Source organism: Acomys minous, assembly GCF_964271855.1.
Source record: "Acomys minous genome assembly, chromosome: 11".
NCBI classification, from domain to species: domain Eukaryota; kingdom Metazoa; phylum Chordata; class Mammalia; order Rodentia; family Muridae; genus Acomys; species Acomys minous.
In genome coordinates, this window is record NC_140492.1 from 60,104,453 (window position 1) to 60,126,357 (window position 21,905).

The 21,905-nt window shown below is 50.4% G+C and overlaps 1 protein-coding gene across 1 annotated transcript in view; it reads right to left on the reverse strand.

Annotated features, from left to right (window-relative positions):
• Positions 1-12,741: 12,741 nt before the first annotated feature.
• BDH1 (3-hydroxybutyrate dehydrogenase 1) overlaps positions 12,742-21,905 on the reverse strand; it is a 33,483-nt gene continuing 24,319 nt past the window's right edge. Inside the window, exons 6-7 of the mRNA XM_084800917.1 lie at positions 16,875-17,027; positions 12,742-14,991 (exon numbers count right to left, since the gene is read on the reverse strand). Of these exons, the coding sequence (XP_084657043.1) occupies positions 14,522-14,991; positions 16,875-17,027 (623 nt within the window). The 3' untranslated portion in view covers positions 12,742-14,521. The remainder of the gene's footprint in view (positions 14,992-16,874; positions 17,028-21,905) is intronic.

The window sequence follows — 21,905 nt, forward strand, 5'->3', positions numbered from 1 at the left end:
CTGTCAGGCCCAAATATAATAACTTGTCACTTGCTTCACTCCAAGTCTCAGAGACCTTTGGTGAGGCAAGAGTCTTCACCCTCTGAACCATCTTTGCTTCTTTTTTCCTTTCCTTTTCATGTGTGTTGTAGCATGTGCATGTGTGTGCGCATGTGCATGTGCGTGTGTGTCCCTGCTTCTGTGCACGCTCCTGTATCTGGAGGTACCAGTGTGACTTAGGAAATCAGCCTCCACTGATCGTCAGTCTCATTTATGTGGATTATTAACTTAATGGGGCATTCAAGACAAAGTTAAAAAAAAAACTGAGCTAAGAGAGAGAGAGAGAGTCCAAAGTTAAAATTCATAATCTCTCCCTCAAAGCCATCTTTCCCAAATGTTCCCTCTGGACTTGAGGGTGGTCAGGAGGATGGCATCTCCTTTTCATTTCCAGCCAAACCATAGTTTGAGGCTGGTTGGCCAGACTGGCTATTATGCCATATTGAACTTAACTGTCTCCTAGACTACAAGCCTCTCCCTAAAGGCAAGCTGGCCCCAATGAGCCATCTTCCTGCAGCAAGCAGTGGGGACTGACTACAGAGCCCAGAAGGCCCTGAGTCACAGCAGCCCAGCCCCTCATTCCTAGCATACAAACAGCTGGAGCTCACGGGTGTTACTTAATAAGAGTCGCTCCATGGGGAAACGTAAGGAGTAAGCATTGAGAGGTCCTCTAATTCCATCCACATGGTTGTCCAAGGGACAAACCTCAGTCATCTGAGATGCTTGTTTTCCCTTGTTCTCAAATTCTGCCAATTTCACTTCCTAAATATGTTTCGAATCTGCTTTCTGTGTCCGTGATTTGACTGCTAGCTGTTAGTCCAAGCAAGCACTGTCATCTCTCACTTGGGCTCCTTACCAGCTCTTGTCTACCTGCAGACCCCAGCTCTTCCTCAAAGTGCTGCTGTCAACAGTCCCTTGCTGCTCTTTGGTAAAGTTAAAAGCTATGCTGTGGGCCCAGCAGTCCGGACGTCTAGGCCCTGACCACATTACACAATTCCTGTGAAGCCCATGTCAGAAACTCCAACCGCCCTGCTTTCCTGGATTTCTTGGAGGAATCAGCTCCATCCTGCCTCAGAATCCAATCACGTACTGCTGCGTCTCCCCAGAACCCGCCTTTCCTCCCTCTCTTCCTCCTCCATCCCTCCTTCCTTCTTTTCTCCCTTCCTCCTCCCTTTTACTCTTGCTCATATTTCATGTTTTAACCTAAACACCAACTTTCCAAGGAATCCTTTCAGACCCTACCAGGTCCCCCTATCTAAATTGCTCAATAATTTTTTTTTTTAGAACATTTTCCTCCATAGTGTCAATCACAGTCAGCAAATGAGACAGTTGTCTAATTCCTTGCCTGAGGCTGTGTCCTGTAGCATACTCTAAGCCCTAGGAAGGTCTTTCCCCATCCCTTGGCTCCTGGCATACCCAGTGATACATGGTGGTAGACATCTGCTAAAGAATTTGTCAGTCACTAGAACAAGGGGGGAAAGCGAGGAGAGGAATGAAACGCACTTCCGGTGGACGGTTTGAATGCCACGTGCCCCCCCCCCAATGGACTAGGGAAATATGGGATGGAGTGTCAGTGTGAGAGCAGAGGAGGGGTGCAGGGGTTAAGCATGGTCTGCAATTAGTGGCAGACTCTAACAGGCCCACTGGCTCCATCCGGAAAGCTCAATGGTAGGTAGCCTTATGAAGAAAAAAAGAGAGGGTCTCAGATGAGACATACACGCAGTGGGAACTACTCTAGAAAAGCCAGAAAACGCAGTTCTTGGCATCCACCATCCCAAAATCTGCCAACATTTCTCTGGGATGTAGATTCCCTCCATATGAGCAGACACTTATGGCTTTGCCAGACAGACCCACTGCTTTACTTTTGGGGAATCCCCATTGACACGAGGGCACCCAGAACTGTCTGGTTCCCTAATCATTAGTCCTAAGGCTACCCAATGTTCTCCAATAAATTACTTCCTTCTCTGCTTAGGTCAGCCAGAATTGGTTCCTGCTGCTTAATTCGGGGGGGGGGGGAGGGGGGCGGGGGCAACAACCGATTCCGCGTGGCTAAGCTGGTATCAGGCATGTGGGTACCAGACGCAGGAGCGCCAGGCAGGCAAATACCCACAGGCGACCACTCTGGAATCCCGGAAGCCAGGGTCTCCGTCGAAATGAGAAGAGGAAGGTGTGTTTGGCAGTTGAACTTTGCAAATATGTCTGTGTGGTGGCCCCACTAGATAAACCACCCTTTTGTTGGGATGTGTCGTAGAGTCGTAGGTCACCGAATTCACCCCAACCAAGGGCTCGGTTCATGGCCTTGCGCCTCCCGGTACTCGCGCTTTTCCTAAAGGAGTTGCCCACTGTGATCTGTTTGAGCGGTTTCCCACCTCCAGGGATGTACACCAAGGCACGAAGCCCGAGAGGAAATCACAGGAGTCAGAGTGCGCCCGCCATGCTTCCTGAGGCCTCAGAGAGAATGACCGAGCAGGAAAGACACTCGGGCCATCTTGTCTCTTGTCTTGTGGCTCAGACATCAATGGGCCACAGGGGAAAAACTTACCAGTGTGGTTCCCACGGTTTCTCAACCCTCAGAGCTGACCCCTGGGTCTGGGGTGAGGCCCCAGGATGTAGCGTTTACGCACATTCCCTGGTGAGCCTAATAGATGTTTTTCAAGAATAAGGGCGTTTCATCCTTCACCACATCTCACTGAAGGGGAAACTGAGTCTTCAAAAGGAATATTTTCCTGGCCAAGGACTGCCCTGCCTGCTTCAGCCTCAGCAGAGAAGTGGTTGCTTGGCCAGACGCTAACTCAGCCTTCTTGGACTCCTGCTTCTCCTGAGAATCTGGGGTGCCCAGGAGTCACAGGGGGTATTTTGTTCCCAAGCCATAATGTGACTTTTTGTTATCTGTGCTGGTTGATATTTGTTATTATTGTTGTTAACATGATACAAACTGGCATTACCTGGAAAGAGGGATCCACAATTGAGAAATATCCTCACAGATAGGCTTGTGGGCACATGCCTGTGGCACATCATCATCATCATCATCGATAGCATACTACCTCTAGTCTGCCTAGTAACCTATGACATCATTACCTGCCTGCCATGAGGTGTGCCCCTCCCCAAGATTATAGAAAGAGCAAACCCACCTCTCTCTCTCTATCCCCCGTGCTCCTCTCTTGGTCTTCTCTTCCTCTCTTGCTGTCTCTATCTCTGTCTCTCTTTCTCTCTGGGATGCCCCACCCACTTTCCAGCCCTCCCATGCTATAATAAACTTCTCCATATCATATATGTTGCCTGGCATATTAATTTTTAATCATTAGAATTATTATTGTTATTATCATTGTTATTGCTGTTGTTGTAATTATTATTATTATTATTATTATTATTATTATTATTATTATTATTATTATTAACGATTGATGTGGGAGGGCCCAGCCCACAATGAACAGTGCCATTCTTTGGCAGTTTGTCCCAGGTGGTAAGAAAGAAGGCTGAGGCTGGCATAGTGGCGCACACCTTTATTCCCAGCACTTGGGAAGCACAGCCAGGCAGATCTCTGTGAGTTCAATGCCAGCCTGGTGCCAGGATAGCCAGAGCCACATAGTGAGAAAACATTGTCTATAAAACAATAAATGAACAAATAAATCAAATAGAAACAAAACAAAAACAAAAAGTAAAATCAACAACAACAACAAAAAAACAGACTGTGCAAGCCGCAAGGAACAAGCCAATAATTAGCATTCCTCCATGGCCTCGGGTTCAGTTCCTACCTCCAGAGTGCTGTCTTTAATTCCTGCTGTAAATCTTCCTTCAGTGATAGAACTGTGCTGTGTAAGTGGAAGCAACATAAACCGTTCTCTTCCTAGGTTGTTTTTGGTCATGGTGTTTATTTCATCAATACAAAGCAAACTAGAACAGGACATTCCTTTTACTGTAAGAATGCCTTGGAGAATACCAGAACCAGAGTATGCCGCTCTTGTCTTGGCCACAGAGGTTGCTAGGGCCTTAGCTGGGTACCACTCTGTCAAAAACGCGTGCTAAAACCCGGCCCAAGTCCTTTCATCTCTTTGAGCAGGTTCTTTCGTCTGTAAAGTGGGGAGAATAGTTCCTGCCCAGTCCTCCAGGCTGTTAGCTGTGTTGAATGAGCAGGGGTGGGAGGTGGGGGCTGGGGGAGGGGGGCAGGGGGGGCAGGGGCTCATTACTCTGGCAAGTTCCTTAACAGTTTCTCTTAAGTGTCAGGACATGGGAGACCTGCAAAAGCAATGGGAGGAAGTAGCAGAAATGGCTCCAACTCCAGGAGGCAGGGGAGCTCTGAGTGACTTAACCCCTCTCTGGCGCGCTGTTACAAGGAAGATGCCCATGGTTCCCCTTCCCCCTCCCTCAGGTGCAGACGGAAAAGCCAAGAGTCATCAGACTGGGGGCGGGTGGGGCAGGGCGTGGGGGTGGTGGGGGGCGGAGACATTGTGGTGGCTGAACTTTAAGATGAGTTTTAGTAGGCTCATAAGAATTCGGACACAGTTGTGAAGCCATTTAGGCTAAGCCAATGGTTTTTAAACAGCTCCTCCTCCTCCCCTCCTCCTCCTCCTCCTCTTTTCCTCCTCCTCCTCCTCCTCTTTTCCTCCTCCTCCTCCCCTCCATCTTCTTTTTAAAGTGGAGCCCTTTCTTCAACATAAATGAACTTCTTATCAGGCTCATCTGAGCAATCACAAAAGAGCCACTGATTTATTGTGTGCGCAGGAAAACAAAGGTCAGAGAGGGGACAGATGGAATGTGACCAAAGTCACACAATAAATCAGTGCCCAAGACAAATGAGAAAACACACTTCAAAGCCAGGTCATCCCCCTCAGCGAGGGGGCCACGGAACACTTGGCTCGGAGACAAGGCAGAGGCTGCTTTGGGATAGGGCTCTTTTACACACCCTCAGGACAGGCCCCCTGTGGGGACGGGGGTTGGAAATGGGGACAGTTTATGATGTTGTTGAATCTCAGGAGGCTTCATTGGAAATGAGATGTCATGAGGAAATGACAGGGTGGTTTTTTTTTTTTTTGAGGCATGGAAAAAAAAACATGCTAGCTGAAAAACCAAGTGGGTGAGGCAAAATCGAGCCTCTGCAAGTTTCTTCTGGCTGTCTAGGTCTCAGGCTTCCTTCATGGCTCCTGAGAGCCCTGGCAGCCAGATGGTGGTAGCAGCTAAATGAGAGACTGGCCATTCTCACAGAGGCCTCCAGCTGGTTCCCAGCCATGAGCACAAGCCCTTGCATGAGGCCCAAGCCAGAAAGATTTTTGGAGATTCTGAGTGAGCTGGCTGCTGGGTAATTGAATGTTTGCACAGCATACACAAGAGAAAAAAAAAAAAGATCCAAAAGGCACCCAAGACTTTATCTTTTCCTCAGTCACTGGTGCTGGCTAGTTTTAGGTCAACCTGACACAAGCTAAAGTTATCTGAAAGGAGGGGACCTCAGTTAAGAAAATGCTTCCATCTGGCAAGCCTGTAGAATATTTTTAAAAATCAGTAATTGATGGGGGGAAGGCCCAGCCCACGGTGGGTGGTGTCACCTTGGGCTGGTAGGCCCCGAGTTCTATAAGAAAGCAGGCTGAGCCGGGCGTGGTGGCGCACGTCTTTAATCCCAGCACTCGGGAGGCAGAGGCAGCGGATCGCTGTGAGTTCGAGGCCAGCCTGGTCTACAAAGGTGAGTCCAGGACAGCCAAGGCTACACAGAGAGACCCTGTCTCAAAAACCAAAAAAAAAAAAAAAAAAAAAAAAAAAAAGAAAGCAGGCTGAGCAAGCCATGAGGAGCAAGCCAGTAAGCAGCACCCCTCGATGGCCTCTGCATCAGCTCCTGACATCGGTTTCCACCCTGTTTGAGTTCCTGTCCTGAGTTCCTTCAATCAAGACTACAATGTGGGAGTATAAGCCAGACAAATCCTTTCCTCCCCAACTTGTTTTTCAGTCATGGTGTTTCGCCACAGCAAACCCTACTAAGGTCTCCCATCACCTCAGCAAGTGCCAGGCAGGGAAGACAATTTGCCTCCGGTTTGTCTGGCTCCCCAAAACTTGTAGAACTGAAAATCAGAGGTTGACAGGGAGGCTCACGGCTTGTGGAGTCGCTGATAGGTGGGTGAGCTTTTGGCAGAGACGGGGCTGGAACCGGTACCACCTGGCCCTGAGGAGCAAAACGCGCTCTCTTCCCCAATCTCCTTGGTGGTTGTTGTTGTTGACCTAGGAAGTTCACACACCAAGAAAACATGCAGGAGTTTTTTGGACGTTCAGTTGTGGTTCTGAGAAGCCTGCAGACAAGTGCCCATCGAGCCCTTAGTTTCAAACCCAGGCGGCAGGTGACAAGGTACCACATTCCTTCCGTTCAGAGATGTGTGAGTTTAACTGGGAATGGCTCCCATAGACTCACACATCTGAATGCTTTGGTCCCTAGATGGTAGAACTGTTTGGAAAGGATTAGGAGGTGTGGCCTTTTCTTGAGTTCTTTATATACTTTGGATATTAGATCTCTGTCAGATGTAGGGTGGGTGAAGATCTTTTCCCAGTCCGTGGGCTGTCACTTTGTTCTGTTGACAGTGTCTTCTGCCTTACAGAAGCTTCTCGGCTTCATGAGGTCCCATTTATTGATTGCTGATGCTAAGGCTTGGGCTGTTGGTGTTCTGTTCAGGAGGTTGTCTCCTGTGCCAATGTGTTCCAGGTTCTTCCTCACTTTTTCTTCTAACTGATTAGTGTCTCTGGTTTTATGTTGAGGTCTTTAATCCATCTAGACTTGAGTTTTGTGCATGGTGATAAATATGGATCTGATTGCATTTTTCTACATGTAGTCATCCAGTTAGACCAGCACCATTTGTTGACAATGCTTTCCTTTTTCCATTGAATAGATTTGGCTTCTTTGTCAAAAATCAAGTGCCCATATGTGTGTAGATTCATTTCTGGGTTGTCGGTTAGATCCCATTGGTCACCCGCCTATTAAGAAATGAGGCTCAGAACTAAACAGAGAATTCTCAACAGAGGAATATCGAATGGCGGAGAAACACTTAAAGAAATGCTCAGCATCGTTAGTCATCAGAGAAATGCAAATCAAAACGACTCTGAGATTCCATTTTACACCCATCAGATTGGCTAAGATCAAAAGTTCAAGTGACAGCACATGCTGGATGTAGAGGATGTGGGAGAAAGGGGAACACTCATTCAATGCTGGTGGGAATGCAAGCTAGTACAACCACTTTGGAAATCTATCTGGCGCTTTCTCAGGAAACTTGGAATAGGGCTTCCTCAAGACCCAGCTATTCCACTCCTTGGAATATACCCAGAAGATGCTCCACCACACAAGGGCATATGCTGAACCATGTTCATAGCAGCCTTATTCATAATAGCCAGAACCTGGAAACAACCTAAATGCCCCTCAGCCGAAGAATGGATTTAAAAAATGTACATTTACACTATGGAATACTACTCAGCTACCAAAAAACAAGGAAATTCCAAAATTTGTGGAGAAATGGAGGAAACTAGAAATGATCATAATGAGTGAGTTAACCCAGAAGCAGAAAGACTCACATGGTATATACTCACTTATAATTGGTCACTAGCCCGAGAGGAATGTCCCATGAAAGTCTTCACTTAGCAGGAGATTGGGATGGTTGTGAGGTCATCCTTTTGGGACTCTAAGTGATGGAAGTATGGGAGATGGGGAAATAGAATGATCCAGAGGGCCCTAGAAACCTACAACAAGAACAACATGATGGGTGGATCTGGACCCCCGGGGTTCAGCTCAAACTACTGTACCAACCAAGGACAATACTTGCAGTAAACACCGAGCCCCTTCTCAGATCTAGCCAATGGACAGGACATTCTCCACAGTCGATTGGAGATCGAAGACTGTCTCAGACATGAACTCTGGTGTCCCATATTTGACCACTTCCCCATGGTGGAGAGGCCTGGTGGCACTCAAAGAAAGGATAAGCAGGCTACCAAGATGAGATTTGATAGCCTTTGACCATATAGTGAGGGAGGAGGTCCCCCTCGGTCACAGACATAGGGGAGGGAAATAGGGTGAAAACGGGAGGGAGGGAGGAACGGGAGGATACAAGGTATGGGATAACAGTTGAGATGCAATCTGAATAAATTAATTAAATAAAAAATTTTAAAAAGGAGGTGTGGCCTTGTTGAAGGAGGTGTGTCACTGAGGGTGGGCTCTGACATTTCAAAAGCCCACAGCCGACCTGGTGTCACCCTCTCTACCTGCTGCCTGCAGATCGGTATGCAAAGCTCTCAGCTACTGTTGCAGGGCCATGCCCGGCTGCTTTCCACCATAACGACCATGAAGGAACTCTCTAAAACTGCAAGAGAGGCTTCAGGTAAATGTTTTCCTTTTTAACGGTGGCCTTGGTTATGGTAAACAGAGCAATAACTAAGACAGAAGTGCACACTCTGTCCCTCCACTGCCAAACCCCAGGGATGTTCCAGAGAATAGGCAGCTTTGTAGCTTTGGGCTGCCCTTGAGCATGAGAGAAGTCTCTGGCACACAAAGGGCAGACAAGGGTTGGGTTTGAATGTCACCCCCATCCCATCCAAATGTACTGCAGTGACACATCACATCCCCCCTTTTTTCCCCCCAACCTTTGCTTTCTTGCTGTGCTTTGGAGCTACCTTGAAGAGCTGAAGTCCTGGGCCCACTCTACCTACTGACTCTAGGTGTTTGCTTATCTCTTTGTGCTTTGTGGTACTGCTGTGAGAGCCAGGGTTTCTTGAATGTCAGGCAAGTGCTCAACTACCAAGCCACATCCCTGACCATGACTCTGTTATTTTTGGTTTGGTTTGTTTCTCTGTTGGTTTGAACCCATTTCCTGGAAGATCTGTACACAGTTAGCTTTGGACCCAGGGGCCAAATGGCTTTTGAGATCCTACTTAAACCAAACAACCCTTGGGTATCTCACCTGCATCTAATTATTGATGGTCTTGTAATTCTTCAAGACTCCCTATTGCTCTTTTCTTTCAAAGATGCTATCTCCCCAAGTTCCAGCCCTTAGCAAGACAGGCTGGGCCCTCTGGAAACCCAGCCTCTCAGGGGGAGCATCTGTGGTCTCCTCAGCTTGATCTGCCCTCTCCTCCCCAGGTACTTCCACACTCTTGGTGGCATTGTAGCAACCTGGCTGCCTCGAGCATCAAAGAGTGCCTAAAGTGGTTCAGTCTACCCACCCCACCCCACCACCACCTCAGCCCACATGATTAGGAACTCCTTAGTCTGGGAATAAAATCTCACCCAGGGTCTCCTGTAGTCTGATGACAGGTAGCTCTGAATTCTACCCGTCCCCCTGAGTGTTTGAGAAGAGACAGGGTGGGGCTTGCTCTTTACCCTCTTTCCTGGAAGATAACCTTGTGTCCCCGTCTCCATAACTCTTGTGTTTTCTTGGGTAGCATCATGCCTGCTCTTTTCTTCCCTTGCTGGGGTTGAGGTGTCTTGCTTTGTAGCCCAGGCTGGCCTTGAACTCCTGATACCTTTCTGCTAGGACTGCAGCTACGCAGCACAGAGCCTGGCTTCTGTCTTTGGGTTTCTTCCCAAGTGCTAACAAAGTCCGACTGTGCTTAGCTCCTGAGATCGGGCAAGATTGGACAGGTCTCCATTTCTTGCGGCGCATCCTGCATCCCTTTGGCGCAACATTGACCAGACATTCTGAACCAAAACTTTTCTGCAGAGCACAACAAAAGGAGGGACTGGGACGCCACCGCAGAGCCAACAGCCCGGGTCCGTCTTCAGAGAAACTGAGACAGGCAGCCAGTCCGCTCTACCTCTGAGCAGCTCCGTGTGGTTATCCAGGGGCAGTAATTAAGTTCACCTCTAATTTGATAAGACAGAGTAGCCTGACATGTGAGCGAGTAATTAAATCTCATTGAGAACAGCAGGGAGTATTCTGGGTTGCAGCATCTCTGGGATTCTCGTTCATTCTCTCCCTCTCCCTCTCCCTCTCCCTCTCCCTCTCCCTCTCCCTCCCTCCCTCCCTCCCTCCTTTTCTTCTTTCTGATGCATATCAGTGGCCCTGAGCACCACCTTGGAATTTTTCCTGCCCCTGCTTTCACAGCCCTCACATCACGACCAGGGCTACTCAGCGATACCTTGGACATGGCAATGGATGCGCCTCTTTCCCACTCTGCCTTCTGGCGCACGCCTTTAATCCCAGCACTCGGGAGGCAGAGGCAGGCGGATCGCTGTGAGTTCGAGGCCAGCCTGACCTACAAAGTGAGTCCAGGACAGCCAAGGCTACACAGAGAAACTCTGTCGCGAAAAACCAAAAACCAAACCAAACCAAACCAAACAAAACCCCAAAACTATGGCCTTATTAAGTCTGGGACCAGGGCTGCAGAGACTGATGCACCAACCAAGGACCACGCATGGTGAGGCCCTAGACCCTCTGCTCAGATGTAGTCGACAGGCAGCACAGTCTCCTTGTGGGTCCCCTAATATGGGGAGTAGGGGCTGCCTCTGACATGGACTCTGGCGCCCACTTGTTGATCACTTCTCCCTGGTGAGGCGGCCTTGCCAGGTCACTGAGGAAGAGGATGCAGGCAGCCCAGGTGAGACTTGATAGGCTGGGGTCAGATAATAGGAGAGGAGGGCTCCCACTTTCTGGTGACCAAGGAAGGGGGTGGGGGGGAGATGATGGAGGGAGGATGGGGCTGGGAGGAGATGAGGGAGGGGAAGAGATGAGGATGCAAAGTGAATTAAATAAAAAAAAATTGCACTTAATGCTACCACCTTGTCCATATTTCCATCATTAAGTCTAGCTCAGATCTGGGGTCCTGTTGGGGAGACTGAGGACTAGGAGGTTTCCTAGAGACAGAAACTCCCTTTCTGGCTATGATCTCCCATCAATCATGCCGCCTCCCTGAGGCTCTGGTTCCTTGTCTGCTGAATGGGCAGACTGTTCGGCCACCGCTCATAACCTGCTCACCACGGAAGATGAATGGGGACAACTGGGCTGTGACGGCGTGTGCAAGTGCCTCCTGTCTCTCTCTCTCTTTGCCCAAGTTCTTTGAGTAAAACTGAGACTAACCGTCCCAAGCTCTATTCCCGTGCCTCTCCAGCCCCTGGAAGTGTGGGCCCAAGTGTTTCTAAAAAAAAAAAAAAAAAAAAATCTGTCCTCTGAAATGCCCGATGGGCATAGTATAGCCCTTACACTAGCAGGCTGCGTGCCACAACACGGTCTCCCAGGGAGCCATGCTCAGAATGCCAAAGGGGGGGTGGGCGGGGAGAGCTGGTTTGTGTGGCCATGCACTGTGACTGTGACTGTGCTCGAGCTTAAAGATTCCTCTCGCTTGTTACATAATCGAGGTATTTTTTCCCCCTCCTTATTTTAGATCCTGGTACCATCTGCCTTGCTTTTCACGCATCACTGCCTCTGGGCTGGAGGTGAGCTCAGGCTTGGCTAGTCGGCTCTGTCCCTCCCGTGATGTGACGAGACACTCAGGGAAAGCCTGTTTTCATATCTGTAAAGTAGATCTTGGCCACACCCTCCCTACCTGTCAGGGCAGCTGGGAGAATCATGTGGGGGGGGGGGTGTAACTGGCTGGGGAAGCGTGTCCGATGCTGCTGCTGTTCCCTGGTTCTCCAAGCTTGGGAGAGTCTGGCCTGCTCACCTGTCCCAGGAGAGTGCTCACGGATTTGCAAAGCAGGAAGTGAGCAGACCTCACAGCGGGAGTCTCAAGACTCTTTGCCATAACATAGGTGGCAGGGGCAGAGCCCTAGCAGCTTGTGACAGGCTGAGCCAGGCTGTCCTGTCACCTGCTCACCACAGCCTCATGGCCTTGGAGTGCAATATTAAGCTCAGAAAATATGGCTTATCAAACATAAGAGTCATGTCCATTTCCAGCCATCAGAGGATGGGGTCATGCTAGCTGCAGCAGCCAGAGGTCCCAACTGAAGCCCAAGGGTGCAACCAGGTGGCAGCCAGTGTGCACTGCTAGACCCTGACTCAAAAGGTCACAGGGAAGATGTAGGCGTCGGTAAGACAAAGAATGCTCCTGGTGATACTGGTCAGTTATAACAACATGCCATCGGTGGATTAAGCAATGAAATACAAACTACCTGCTCACATTAACTCTGGAGGCTTCTGCCCCCACCCACTGATGCTGGCTGAGTCGCTGTCCTCTTTTGGGCCTCAGTTATACGACCTATAAAATGGGTACAACCTGTGATCTGCTGACCTCAGCTGTCTCGTAAAGATCAAAGGTAGTTTCTGTGTCCAAGCAGGCTGATAGTTGCAACATGTAAAGGTTTAAGTGGGAGGTTTGAATTAACATTGAGATCATTTGAAGAGACGGTATCTTGGGCTTTTTTTTTTTTTCATAGACAGGGTCTTACTGTCCAGGCTGGCTTGGAACTCACTATGTAGACCAGACTGACCTCGAACTCACGGAGATCTGCCTGCCTCTGCCTACGAAGTGCTGGGATTAAATGAGTGCGCTGCCACGCCCGGCAACCTTGGGCTTTTCAGTTACTAGGGAAAAAAAAGATTAAAAATCAGGGCCAGCAAGATAGTCAGCAGAATCACAAATAAAAATAAATCATAACAGCCTGACCTGGCGGACCTCTTTTGTAGCTACAGAGCCCAACGTGGATTCTCTGGCATTCAGTTTGTTGCTACTCAGTGCTCAAGTATGTGTCACGCCCAACCCCTTCCAGCCCTCAGTGATGGACGGCTGCACGAGTGTAACTCGAAGGCACTCTCCAAGTGTTACAAGCAATCTCTTTATTAAGCATGAAAACACATTCTCCCAATATGTTAAAAAACAAAAACAAAACAAAAACCAAACCGCCCCAGAAAGGCTCCAGCTGTAGGCCGGTTCTGCAGTACAAAACCACCGCGCTGTAGGTAAACACTGTGATCCCTGGGGCCATGCCTCCATCTCTGCTTCCCTCTCAGGCACTATCTTCCTTGCCTTGAAGACAAGAGGCTAGAACAGGGCACCCCCCCCCCCCATTTGAATCCAGAGCGGTCAAAAAGCCCAAAAGGCTGGCTGAAATCACTCTCTGTGAGACTCTCTTTGCCTCGCCACTGCCTGCACCCTGCAGCCTGTTGTTGTAGCTGCCCAGATTCTTTTGCTTTCTCCAGGCTCCGGGTTGAGGCTAGAACAGCTGCTAGGAGTGTGGGATCAGTTTCCAAGGGGGCTTCGCTCCTCTCTTTGTTCCCAGGAAGCATCCAAGTAGGTGGTCAAACACTCTTGGAAAGACCTCTAGCTTGTGTGACTGAAAACTCCGGAGCCCAGCAGGCTCTAGGCGAGGAGGCAGAGCTCCCTCTAGTGGCAGGCCTAGACTTTGCAACAAGAGGCACAAATGATTGTTTAGATACGTAAAGCTGGCACTGAACACCCTGCCCAAGGCTTGCTGCCACCTGGAATACGTTGGAATCTGGTTCGGGTCCAAATACCCAGACCCTGGGCAACTTCAGGTACAAGCAGCTTTCAAATTCAAAGGTTCCTTGATTGCCAACAACAGGCTGCCTAGCAGTGGCTCAACTTAATTAAAAAGAAGTTCACAGTAGAGAGAGGAGAGGTGACCACCTTGAACTCCTGTGGAGCAGGTGTATGTTTCCGGAGCACCACATGAGCACACAAGACAAACAGGCATCTAGACCCATTGCCGAGGAAGTGTCTCAGTGCCCCAGCCTTGGCACCATTGGGTCTGCAGACCCGAGTGTAGCACAAATCCTGTCCTACACATCCTGTCCTAGGTGAAATCAAACTGCACTCTTGGCCAGAGAGCATCTCCACCCAGGTTTAACCTGAGTCTTTAAAAAGGGTGTTGAAACCTCAGCTGGAAATCTCTAGATCTCCCACCCCCGGCTAGCTGAGAGTCACTGGCTTCAGTGCCATGGGTGTGCAGAGAAACACAGTGGCACCTGGTCTGACTGACTGGCTCAAGAGAAGACACAGAGTTGGTCGGAGGGTTCCTGGACTGATGGGTCCAAAGTGTCCCTGGAACACAAATGTGTTGAGCTTTTACAGCCATGACAGAGTATGAGTGGGACGCCTTGGGCACAATGAAAGAGGTATTTTGTACGGCCTCTGTAACCTGAAAACTCTTTCATGCACACAAGGGGAAAAAAAAATCTGTTCTTTTTACTCATGAAGCTTCCTTAAGGATCAAATGGGAGAAATACTTTGAATGGATGTTTTGGCTTAAATATGATTTTTGTATTCTATTCTAATAATCTGTTTTTAATATAAAGATACTATCCACAAATCCTTGTATAAAATCAACTCAAGATAGATACGTGCACCATGTTGGCCCTGAGGTTTAGGGCCACCCCCACCTGTGCCCCCATGTTTGTGAAGGCCCAAACCATTCACCAAGTTAAACAAGTAAGGTTAATGCTAAAATAGGTCTTCCTAAGACAGTGGAGAATCCACAATGTTTAATTAAAAGGTAACTGTATCAACTCCCTCCCTTCATCCTTTTCCCTCCCACCAGGTGCCCGGGCTGAGGCCACAGGGGCCTCTTGGCTCCTCAGTGTATATAGATCATGTCAGAGATGGCGCCTGGAAAATGGGTCATGATCTGCATCCGCAGCCACCAGTAGTAGTCCATGGGATGGTAGCGGGTATAAGGGGTGGCGGCGGTCAGGGCATGTGTGACAGCATCGATGACAGGTGATGTGTCCGTGGAGCCGCTGTCACAGTAGGTCTTCATCTTGTCGATCTTCTCGTCGAAGTATTTCCTGCCGTAATCTTTGCGGACGATCTCAGGCAGCTCGTCCCACATCTTCTTGGCAATGGCCTGGAACCGCTCGGGGCTGTAGAGGCTGGTGGCAGCGATGAAGTTGCCAGGCTCCACCACACTGACCTTCACACCCAGAGGGTGCATCTCATAGCGCAGGCAGTCGGAGAAAGCCTCTACCCCAAACTTGGTGATGCAGTAAGGCGAGCGGGCTGGGTTGGCCATGCGGCCCATCATGCTGCTGATGTTAACCACACGGCCTATAGAAGAAGACAGCAAATGTCTGCTCAGGTAGCATTGCCCTGGGCTCGGCAGGGGCAGCTTTAGAAGCACCCAGAGGCACGGGGGAACCTTTTTGGACCACTCAGCTAGCTAGTCAGTGTTACGCTTCTCACGGCCTCTGCTGTGCCAGGCAGGAGGAGGGAAGGGGAAACAAACCTGTGTGCCCGGGGCAGGGTAGGGGTGGGGGTGGGGGAGTGAAATAGGCAGCACACAGCTAACTGATAACCCGCCACAGCCCGCCTGGTGATAATAGCGTGGTGTACACACACACACTGGGAGCATGGGAGCATGTGGGCGATGGCGTGGTCATGGCCATGCGACCTGTATGTTCATCCTAAGCAGAGGCTGATGCTGGTCAGGGAGAAACACAAACCAAATCCTCTTCCTCCTCCTCCCTCTTGGGGAAGTTAAAGTTCAGCTTCCTCAGTCAGAGGCACAGAGAGGGAGGACCCTGAGTCCAGGTGGGTACTGACCGCTGCCATGGCCAGGGGCAGAGATAGAGGGCAGAAGCCAGAGGGCTCAGGACGAGGCTGGTAAAAGGGGGTCTAGAATGCCCCAGAACAGAGGAGGACTTGGGTTGGTGGGCTCATCCCAATACCAGATCTGGAAAGAAGTGGGCTGGGTCAGGGGCAGGATGGTGGGGGGGTGGAGGGGGAAGGGAAGCAGGAGAGGCAGATGGCCAGGAGGGAAGTTTGGGGGTGAGGGGGAGAGGCAGGGACATGTTTTCCAAGGCTGATTTCAAAGCTGGACATTTGACTGACTCAGGCATAGAGAGAACGGGGGTTTCAAAAGTGTCCTGTCACGGGCCCAGCCTGGGAGTGTAGGTGCCCACTGCAACTTCTCCTATTCTGGCCGTAGCTGGAGTTCAGCCCAGGCTGACCTGAGAGCAGCCTGTCTAAGGCGTGTCCCCAGGAAGAAACCTACACTGCTAAGCGTGACGTCACTGAAAAGTTGAACTGCCTATTAAAGAATACAGGCCGCAGCACCCTGTTCATTTCTGTGCCGCCAAGACCTTGGGCCAGGTCTGGGGATCAGGTCCCTGTTGTCACAGCAGCTTGCTGTTCCAGGGAGAAAATCTGGACCTTATGACTTTTGAGGCTGTTTTGATCATAGTTGGCTATCTTATTTGATTCGGGCAGTCTGTCAAGCCTCCAAATTTCTTGTCTCCAGTTTGGACCAAACAGCACAATGTCTCTCCTCTCTCTCTCTCTTTTTTTTTTAAGTTAAAATGTGTTTAACAGCATACAGACATATCTGGAGCACAGGTCACCTCTTCCCCAGAATGATTCTTAGAGGGAAAGCTGCTGCGGTCCCCAAGGCCTAAGTAAGTGCATAGACCATTGCCCTGCGTGTGTGTGTGTGTGTGTGTGTGTGTGTGTGTGTGTTGGCAGGGGTGGGGTGTGGGGTGCGGTTTGAGACAGGGCTTCTCTCTGTGTAGCCTTGGCTGTCCAGGATTCATTTTGTAGACCAGGTGGGTCTTGAACTCACAGAGATCCACCTGCCTCTGCCTCCCCAGTGCTGGGATTAGAGGCGTGTGCCACGTCAAGTCCAGGACAGCCAAAGCTTTGTGTGTGTGTGTGTGTGTGTGTGTGTGTGTGTGTGTGTGTGTGTGTGCTTTTAAGGCAGGGTCTCACTATTAGCTCAGATGGATCTTAGCCTTAAGATCTTCCTGCCTCAGTCTCCCATGTGGGTGTACAGACATACGCCAGCAGGCCCAGCTCATCCGCGCCACTTCTGAGAGCTCCAGACCCCTCTCCCCTACCTGGCCGTGCGCTTCAGCCTACCACCGTTCCCAAGCCCACCATGGCTCTGAGACTCGCTGTTATTATGCGTGTTGGCAGGTACAGTCTTCCCAACTCACCTTTGGCCCTTCGGAGAAGGGGGAGGAAGGCTTTTGTGGTGCGCACTGTTCCCCAGAGGTTCACTTCTGCCACCTCCTTATAGGTCTCCATGCTGGTGAACTCCACCTCCCCAAAGGTGGAGATGCCTGCGTTGTTAACCAGGCCCCACATTCCTGGACAAGAGAGGACACAGCTTGTCACCATGTGGGCTCCAATGCCAGCCACCAGCCTGCTGCCGGCCCTCTACTTTGATCTCTTTCTCCATGACTACCCAGCCTCTTGCACAAGGCTCTCAGAAAACATTTCTAGAGTTAACCAAAGAATTAAAGGTGAGAGACACCCAACACCCTGGCCACAAGCATAGAAGGTCCCTGCGGTAGAACATGCAGGCTTCATGTCACCACTGGCTGAATCAATTCTCAGCCCTTCATCACTGAGCCTGTGTCTTCCATCACTCCAACACTGAACTGGTTGTATTTTGTCAACGTGACACAAACCTAAACAATTCTGAAAAGAGGTAATATTAATTGGGGGAAAAATGCCTCCATAAGGTCAGCTTGTAGGCAGTCTATAGGGTGTTTTCTATTAGGAAGGGCCCAGCCTCTCTGGATGATACAATGGCTTGCCAGGTGGTTCTGGGGTTCATAAGAAAGCAAATTGAGCAAGCCAGTAAGCAGCACTCCTCCACGCCTTCTGATCCTGCTCTTTCCTCTAGGCTCCTGTTTTGAGTTCCTGCCCTGACTTCCTTCAGTGATGAACTGTGATGGTGAAGTTTATACGGCAAACAAACCCTTCCCTCCCAACGGTCATGGTGCTTGTCACGGCAAGAGAGAAGTCACAAAGGTAGGCATCTCCCTCTCCTTATGACCTCAAGTCCACACCCCTCGCCTACTCACTCGACTCTGCTGCTGTTTCTGCTGTCCCTCCTTTGCCAGCAGCCAGGGAAACCTCGGGAATTTTCCAAGCCAAGTTCACAGAAGGGCACGAACTGTCAAGGTCACCCATTAAGTTATGGGCTCTGCTGGCAAGCCTTGTTCATGACCAGGCCCCGCCCCACCCCATTCTGCCTGGTGGACTCTTAACAATACTGTTCTCTCGCGTTTCTTCTCTGAGCGTGTGGCTGTTTGCTGGTGGCCACATATTTAACACCACACACACACCCCCATCTCCCAGCTCTGTAGCCTATTTGCCAGTGCCTCTCTTCCTCCAGGCTCTGAGAGGATGCCTATTCTCCCAGCATTCTGCACTTGACTGTTTTATACAAGAGCCGCTAAGGGACAGCTGGCTTTTGTAGCCTCAGACAGTGTTGGTTCTGGAAAGTTCTTAGAGTTTATTTTGTCTGTAAACTATTTTCGCAGGAAGGGAAACCAAAGCTGTCAAGGGAAAAGACAGATTTTTAAGTCTCATCATTAAGTCAGAGGCAGAGCTGAACCTGAGCCAAAGGAATATGGTCTTTTTTTTTTTTTTTTCAGGGCCTGTTTTGAGTTGGTTTTTGGGGGGTGTAAAAAGTGGATGGGCCAGAGCCTCAGGGCAGAGTGGGGTCCTGAGTCTTTGTTGTGGAGATCTTCTGTCTTTGATCTGCTGCCACCAGAAGCCCAGTGCTCCGTGCAGGGCCTCCAGCAGACACAGTGACTGCTCACTGCCTGTGAGGCCCAAGCCTCACTCTCCCAGGGCATCATGGGAATGAGTGTGTAAGTGACCAAATAATTGGCCTCCAAGTTGCTTTTCTTCCGTCTTGCCCAATTTGAAGCTTGGTCAGCTGACCTCTGGTGCCTTCTCCTTCAATTATGGGGAATTAAGGGCATTTATTAAGGAGAGGAAATTGCTGGTTCAACTAAGCGTCCAAAGAGTGCCCTCCTGCTGCCTCTTGCCTGCTGGGGCTTCCTGCCTGCAGTTCATCTTGCTGAAGTTGTGACCCCGAGGCACAACCCGCACAACCCGAGGCATCTGAGAAAACTCCACAGCTCCCAGGACTATCTTCTGGCTTCCCAGAGCCCGAAGCCTCTCTAGCAGCCATGGCCTGAGAGTCTTAGGCCCCTGCCCCAGCCCCTCCACCCCCACAGCTGTCTGCCCTTCTTGTTTTATGCAGCTGCAACTTGTCCTCTGCCCCAGAAGCCACCTTTCAACTGTCTACATTAGGAGCTCAATCCAGGGTGGAGGCCTACAAACACATCCCATGTCCTAACGAGCCTTCTTCAAGCCACCATGGCGGCAAAGCACACGCCTGCAATCCCAGCACCCGGGAGGCAGAGGCAGGCAGATCTCTGAGTTTGATTGAAGCCAGCCTGGTCTACAGAGTGACTTCCAGGACAGCCAGGGTGACACAGAAGAACTGTCTCGAAAGAAAGAGAGAAGGAATCTTCTTTAAACCGAGCTCCCGCGAGACCATCCTACCAAGGAGAAACCTGGAGGAACCATTCCAGTAGCTAATAAAATAGACTGTCAGCCAAACTTAATCAAAAGAGGCGAGGAAGGACACTTCATACTCATCAGAGGAAAAATCGAGCAAGCTCGAGGCCACCCTACCCTCTCTACGCCGTGACGCCACTCTGGACTCCAACCTCTATCCGCTGCTCGCCCTGTTCTTCTATGGCCCCTTCCCCATTTCCATTCTCTGCTCTCCTGAATGTTGGGACAGTCTCTTCTTCCACCTCATGTTTATGGAATTTTCCATCGGCATCGCGTTTGATTCAGATGGGGCAGTATCACTTGACCTATATAAAATGCCTGTGTGCATGCTCTACCTAAAAAAAACAATTTTACCCGGCACCACTATCCAATAAAGATTAATTAAATGTGACCTGTGGAAGTACACTGCGTGATAGGCCTGCTGACTTGACAAAGTAGCAGGAGTCGACCTAGGAGCTCTCCAGAATCCCCAGCCGGCCAGTGTTCTAAACAAACTCCAACAGCGCCCCCGCCAGCCTGGAAGGCAGCTGCTTTCCCAGAAGGGCCTTGACATCACCTCCCTGTGTCCTCGGGAGGCATGGACCCACCCACCCCTCCTCCTCCAGCCCCTCCCATCTGAGCGCCATAGTGCTAACTCACCCTAAGCCCACTGAGTCCCCAAGTCTGTTCTGTTTTCCATTCGGGGTACTGCATTCACTCCTCCCATCCAATGCGTCATCACCCAGGCCTGGGAAGGTGGCTGATGCTCAGAATGACAGCTACCAGGTCCCAAAGTGCCACTTGTTGATGTCACCTGGCCCTCATGACTAACTCACACAGTATGTGCTAATCCAGCGCATAGCTGAATGAGACACCTGAAGCTTTGAGTGGCTGGCCTGTGCTCAGTGTCACCAGGGACCCGGTGAGAGAGGTGCGACTTGGACCCAGGTTTGAGGACAAGCCCCCATGCTTAGCCCCACATAGCTGTCGGTTTTCTTTCCTGTGGCAAAGAGTCAGCTCTGTTTCCTCCTGTATTAGCTCGCGTCCTCTTTTACCTCAGCATCGTGCCGTCAGAGAAGACCCCTCCGGGTCTCCCTGCCTCAGCCTTTATCCTTTACCTCTGCCGTGGACCTGTAGCCAGGCTAGTCCCTTCTCCTTCTAGTACCTTCCATTCCTGTGGCCCCTTGCCCCAGGTGCCAGTGGTGAGGTCTAGACCAGGCAAGGGATGGCTAGACGTACTTTTCCATTTCACAGATGGACAAACTGAGGCCCACACAGGACCTGGTTCACACTTCTCTGGAGAGGCGAAGATCTGGGTAAATAGTCTTCCCCGTCCCAGACCAAGGGACGTGCTCAGTGTGAGGTATTTCCTGCCCACAGCATAACTGCCACGAGGTTGTCCAGCTCCAAACTCCTCCTCACGGGTCAGAGCCCTCCAGGCACCAAGCATAGTCCCAAGTACACAGCAGGGACTCAATAAATGCTTACTGATTGGTAAACAATGATTCCAGGGTCAGGCCACACCCACAGCCTCTCAGCATGTGTGAACAGGTTTTTCTGGAGTGGGTTGAGCTGGCCGAAGCTCCAGATGTCCAGTCCCTTGGAGTCCTACAAAGCAAGGTAGGTGGGACAACTGGAAGACGGCGGGGCACTTTAAGCAGAGAGTCCCCTTTACCTCAGTGCTGAGGTTGGCTTCCAGACTGTTCTATGGAGCCAGAATGAAAATCAGTATCAAGATGTGCCCAAGATAGGAGCACACCTGTCCTTTTATTTGTTTGTTTTGTTTTGTTTTTTGAGACAGGGTTTCTCTGTGTAGCCTTGGCTGTCCTGGACTCTCTTTGTAGACCAGGCTGGCCTCGAACTCACAGAGAAACGCCTGCCTCTGCCTTCCTAGTGCTGGGATTAAAGGCGTGTGCCTGACTAGCACACCTGTCCTTATCCTGTCTGGGTGGGAAGTTAAACACGACTGCTGGGAATTCTGGGAGGGCGCCACCTGGAGGTCAAAGTCAGCACTGCTCGGCGGGAGGAGTAGACTGAGATGATGGTCTGGCTCGGAACCTGAACATTCCAAACACCCCCCCACCCCCACCCCCACCCCGCGCAAACTGCAGCATGGTTTGGGATATGATGGGTGGCAGGGCCGTGGCTATGGATCTCAGCTGTGCTCCTATCTGTCAATCACAAGTCCCAAAGCTGTGACTCTGGGGGCCTTTTGGTGCTGCTGCTACTTTCCCACCTCCAAGTGTGTGAAGGTGACACCCTAGCTGCCCTGGGAGGCTGCTGGGAGGAAGAATGACAGGCTATGCGGCTGGCAATCATCCCACTGGGACCCAACCTGCCTTTTCTTAGTGGTCCAGGAACACCAACTATCCTTGCTAATTGTTAAACAGACATGCTCAGCGGGTCCACAACACACAGGCTGCTGTTACTGGAGAACACAGCACAGAACTGCTGAGGTGACACCAGTGACAGGCTCCCTAACAAACAAACAGCCACGCGGAACAGGCCCTTCCCGGAGTTGGTGACATTTTTCAGGCTGGCAAATGTTGGTCAGCCGCATAGCACAGGTACCCCCACTCAGCAGCTGTGAGCAGGGAGCTCCCCTCTTTTCCTGGCCTGTCAAGGGGCTCTAAGATCAACAACACAGACTGGCTCTTCCACAG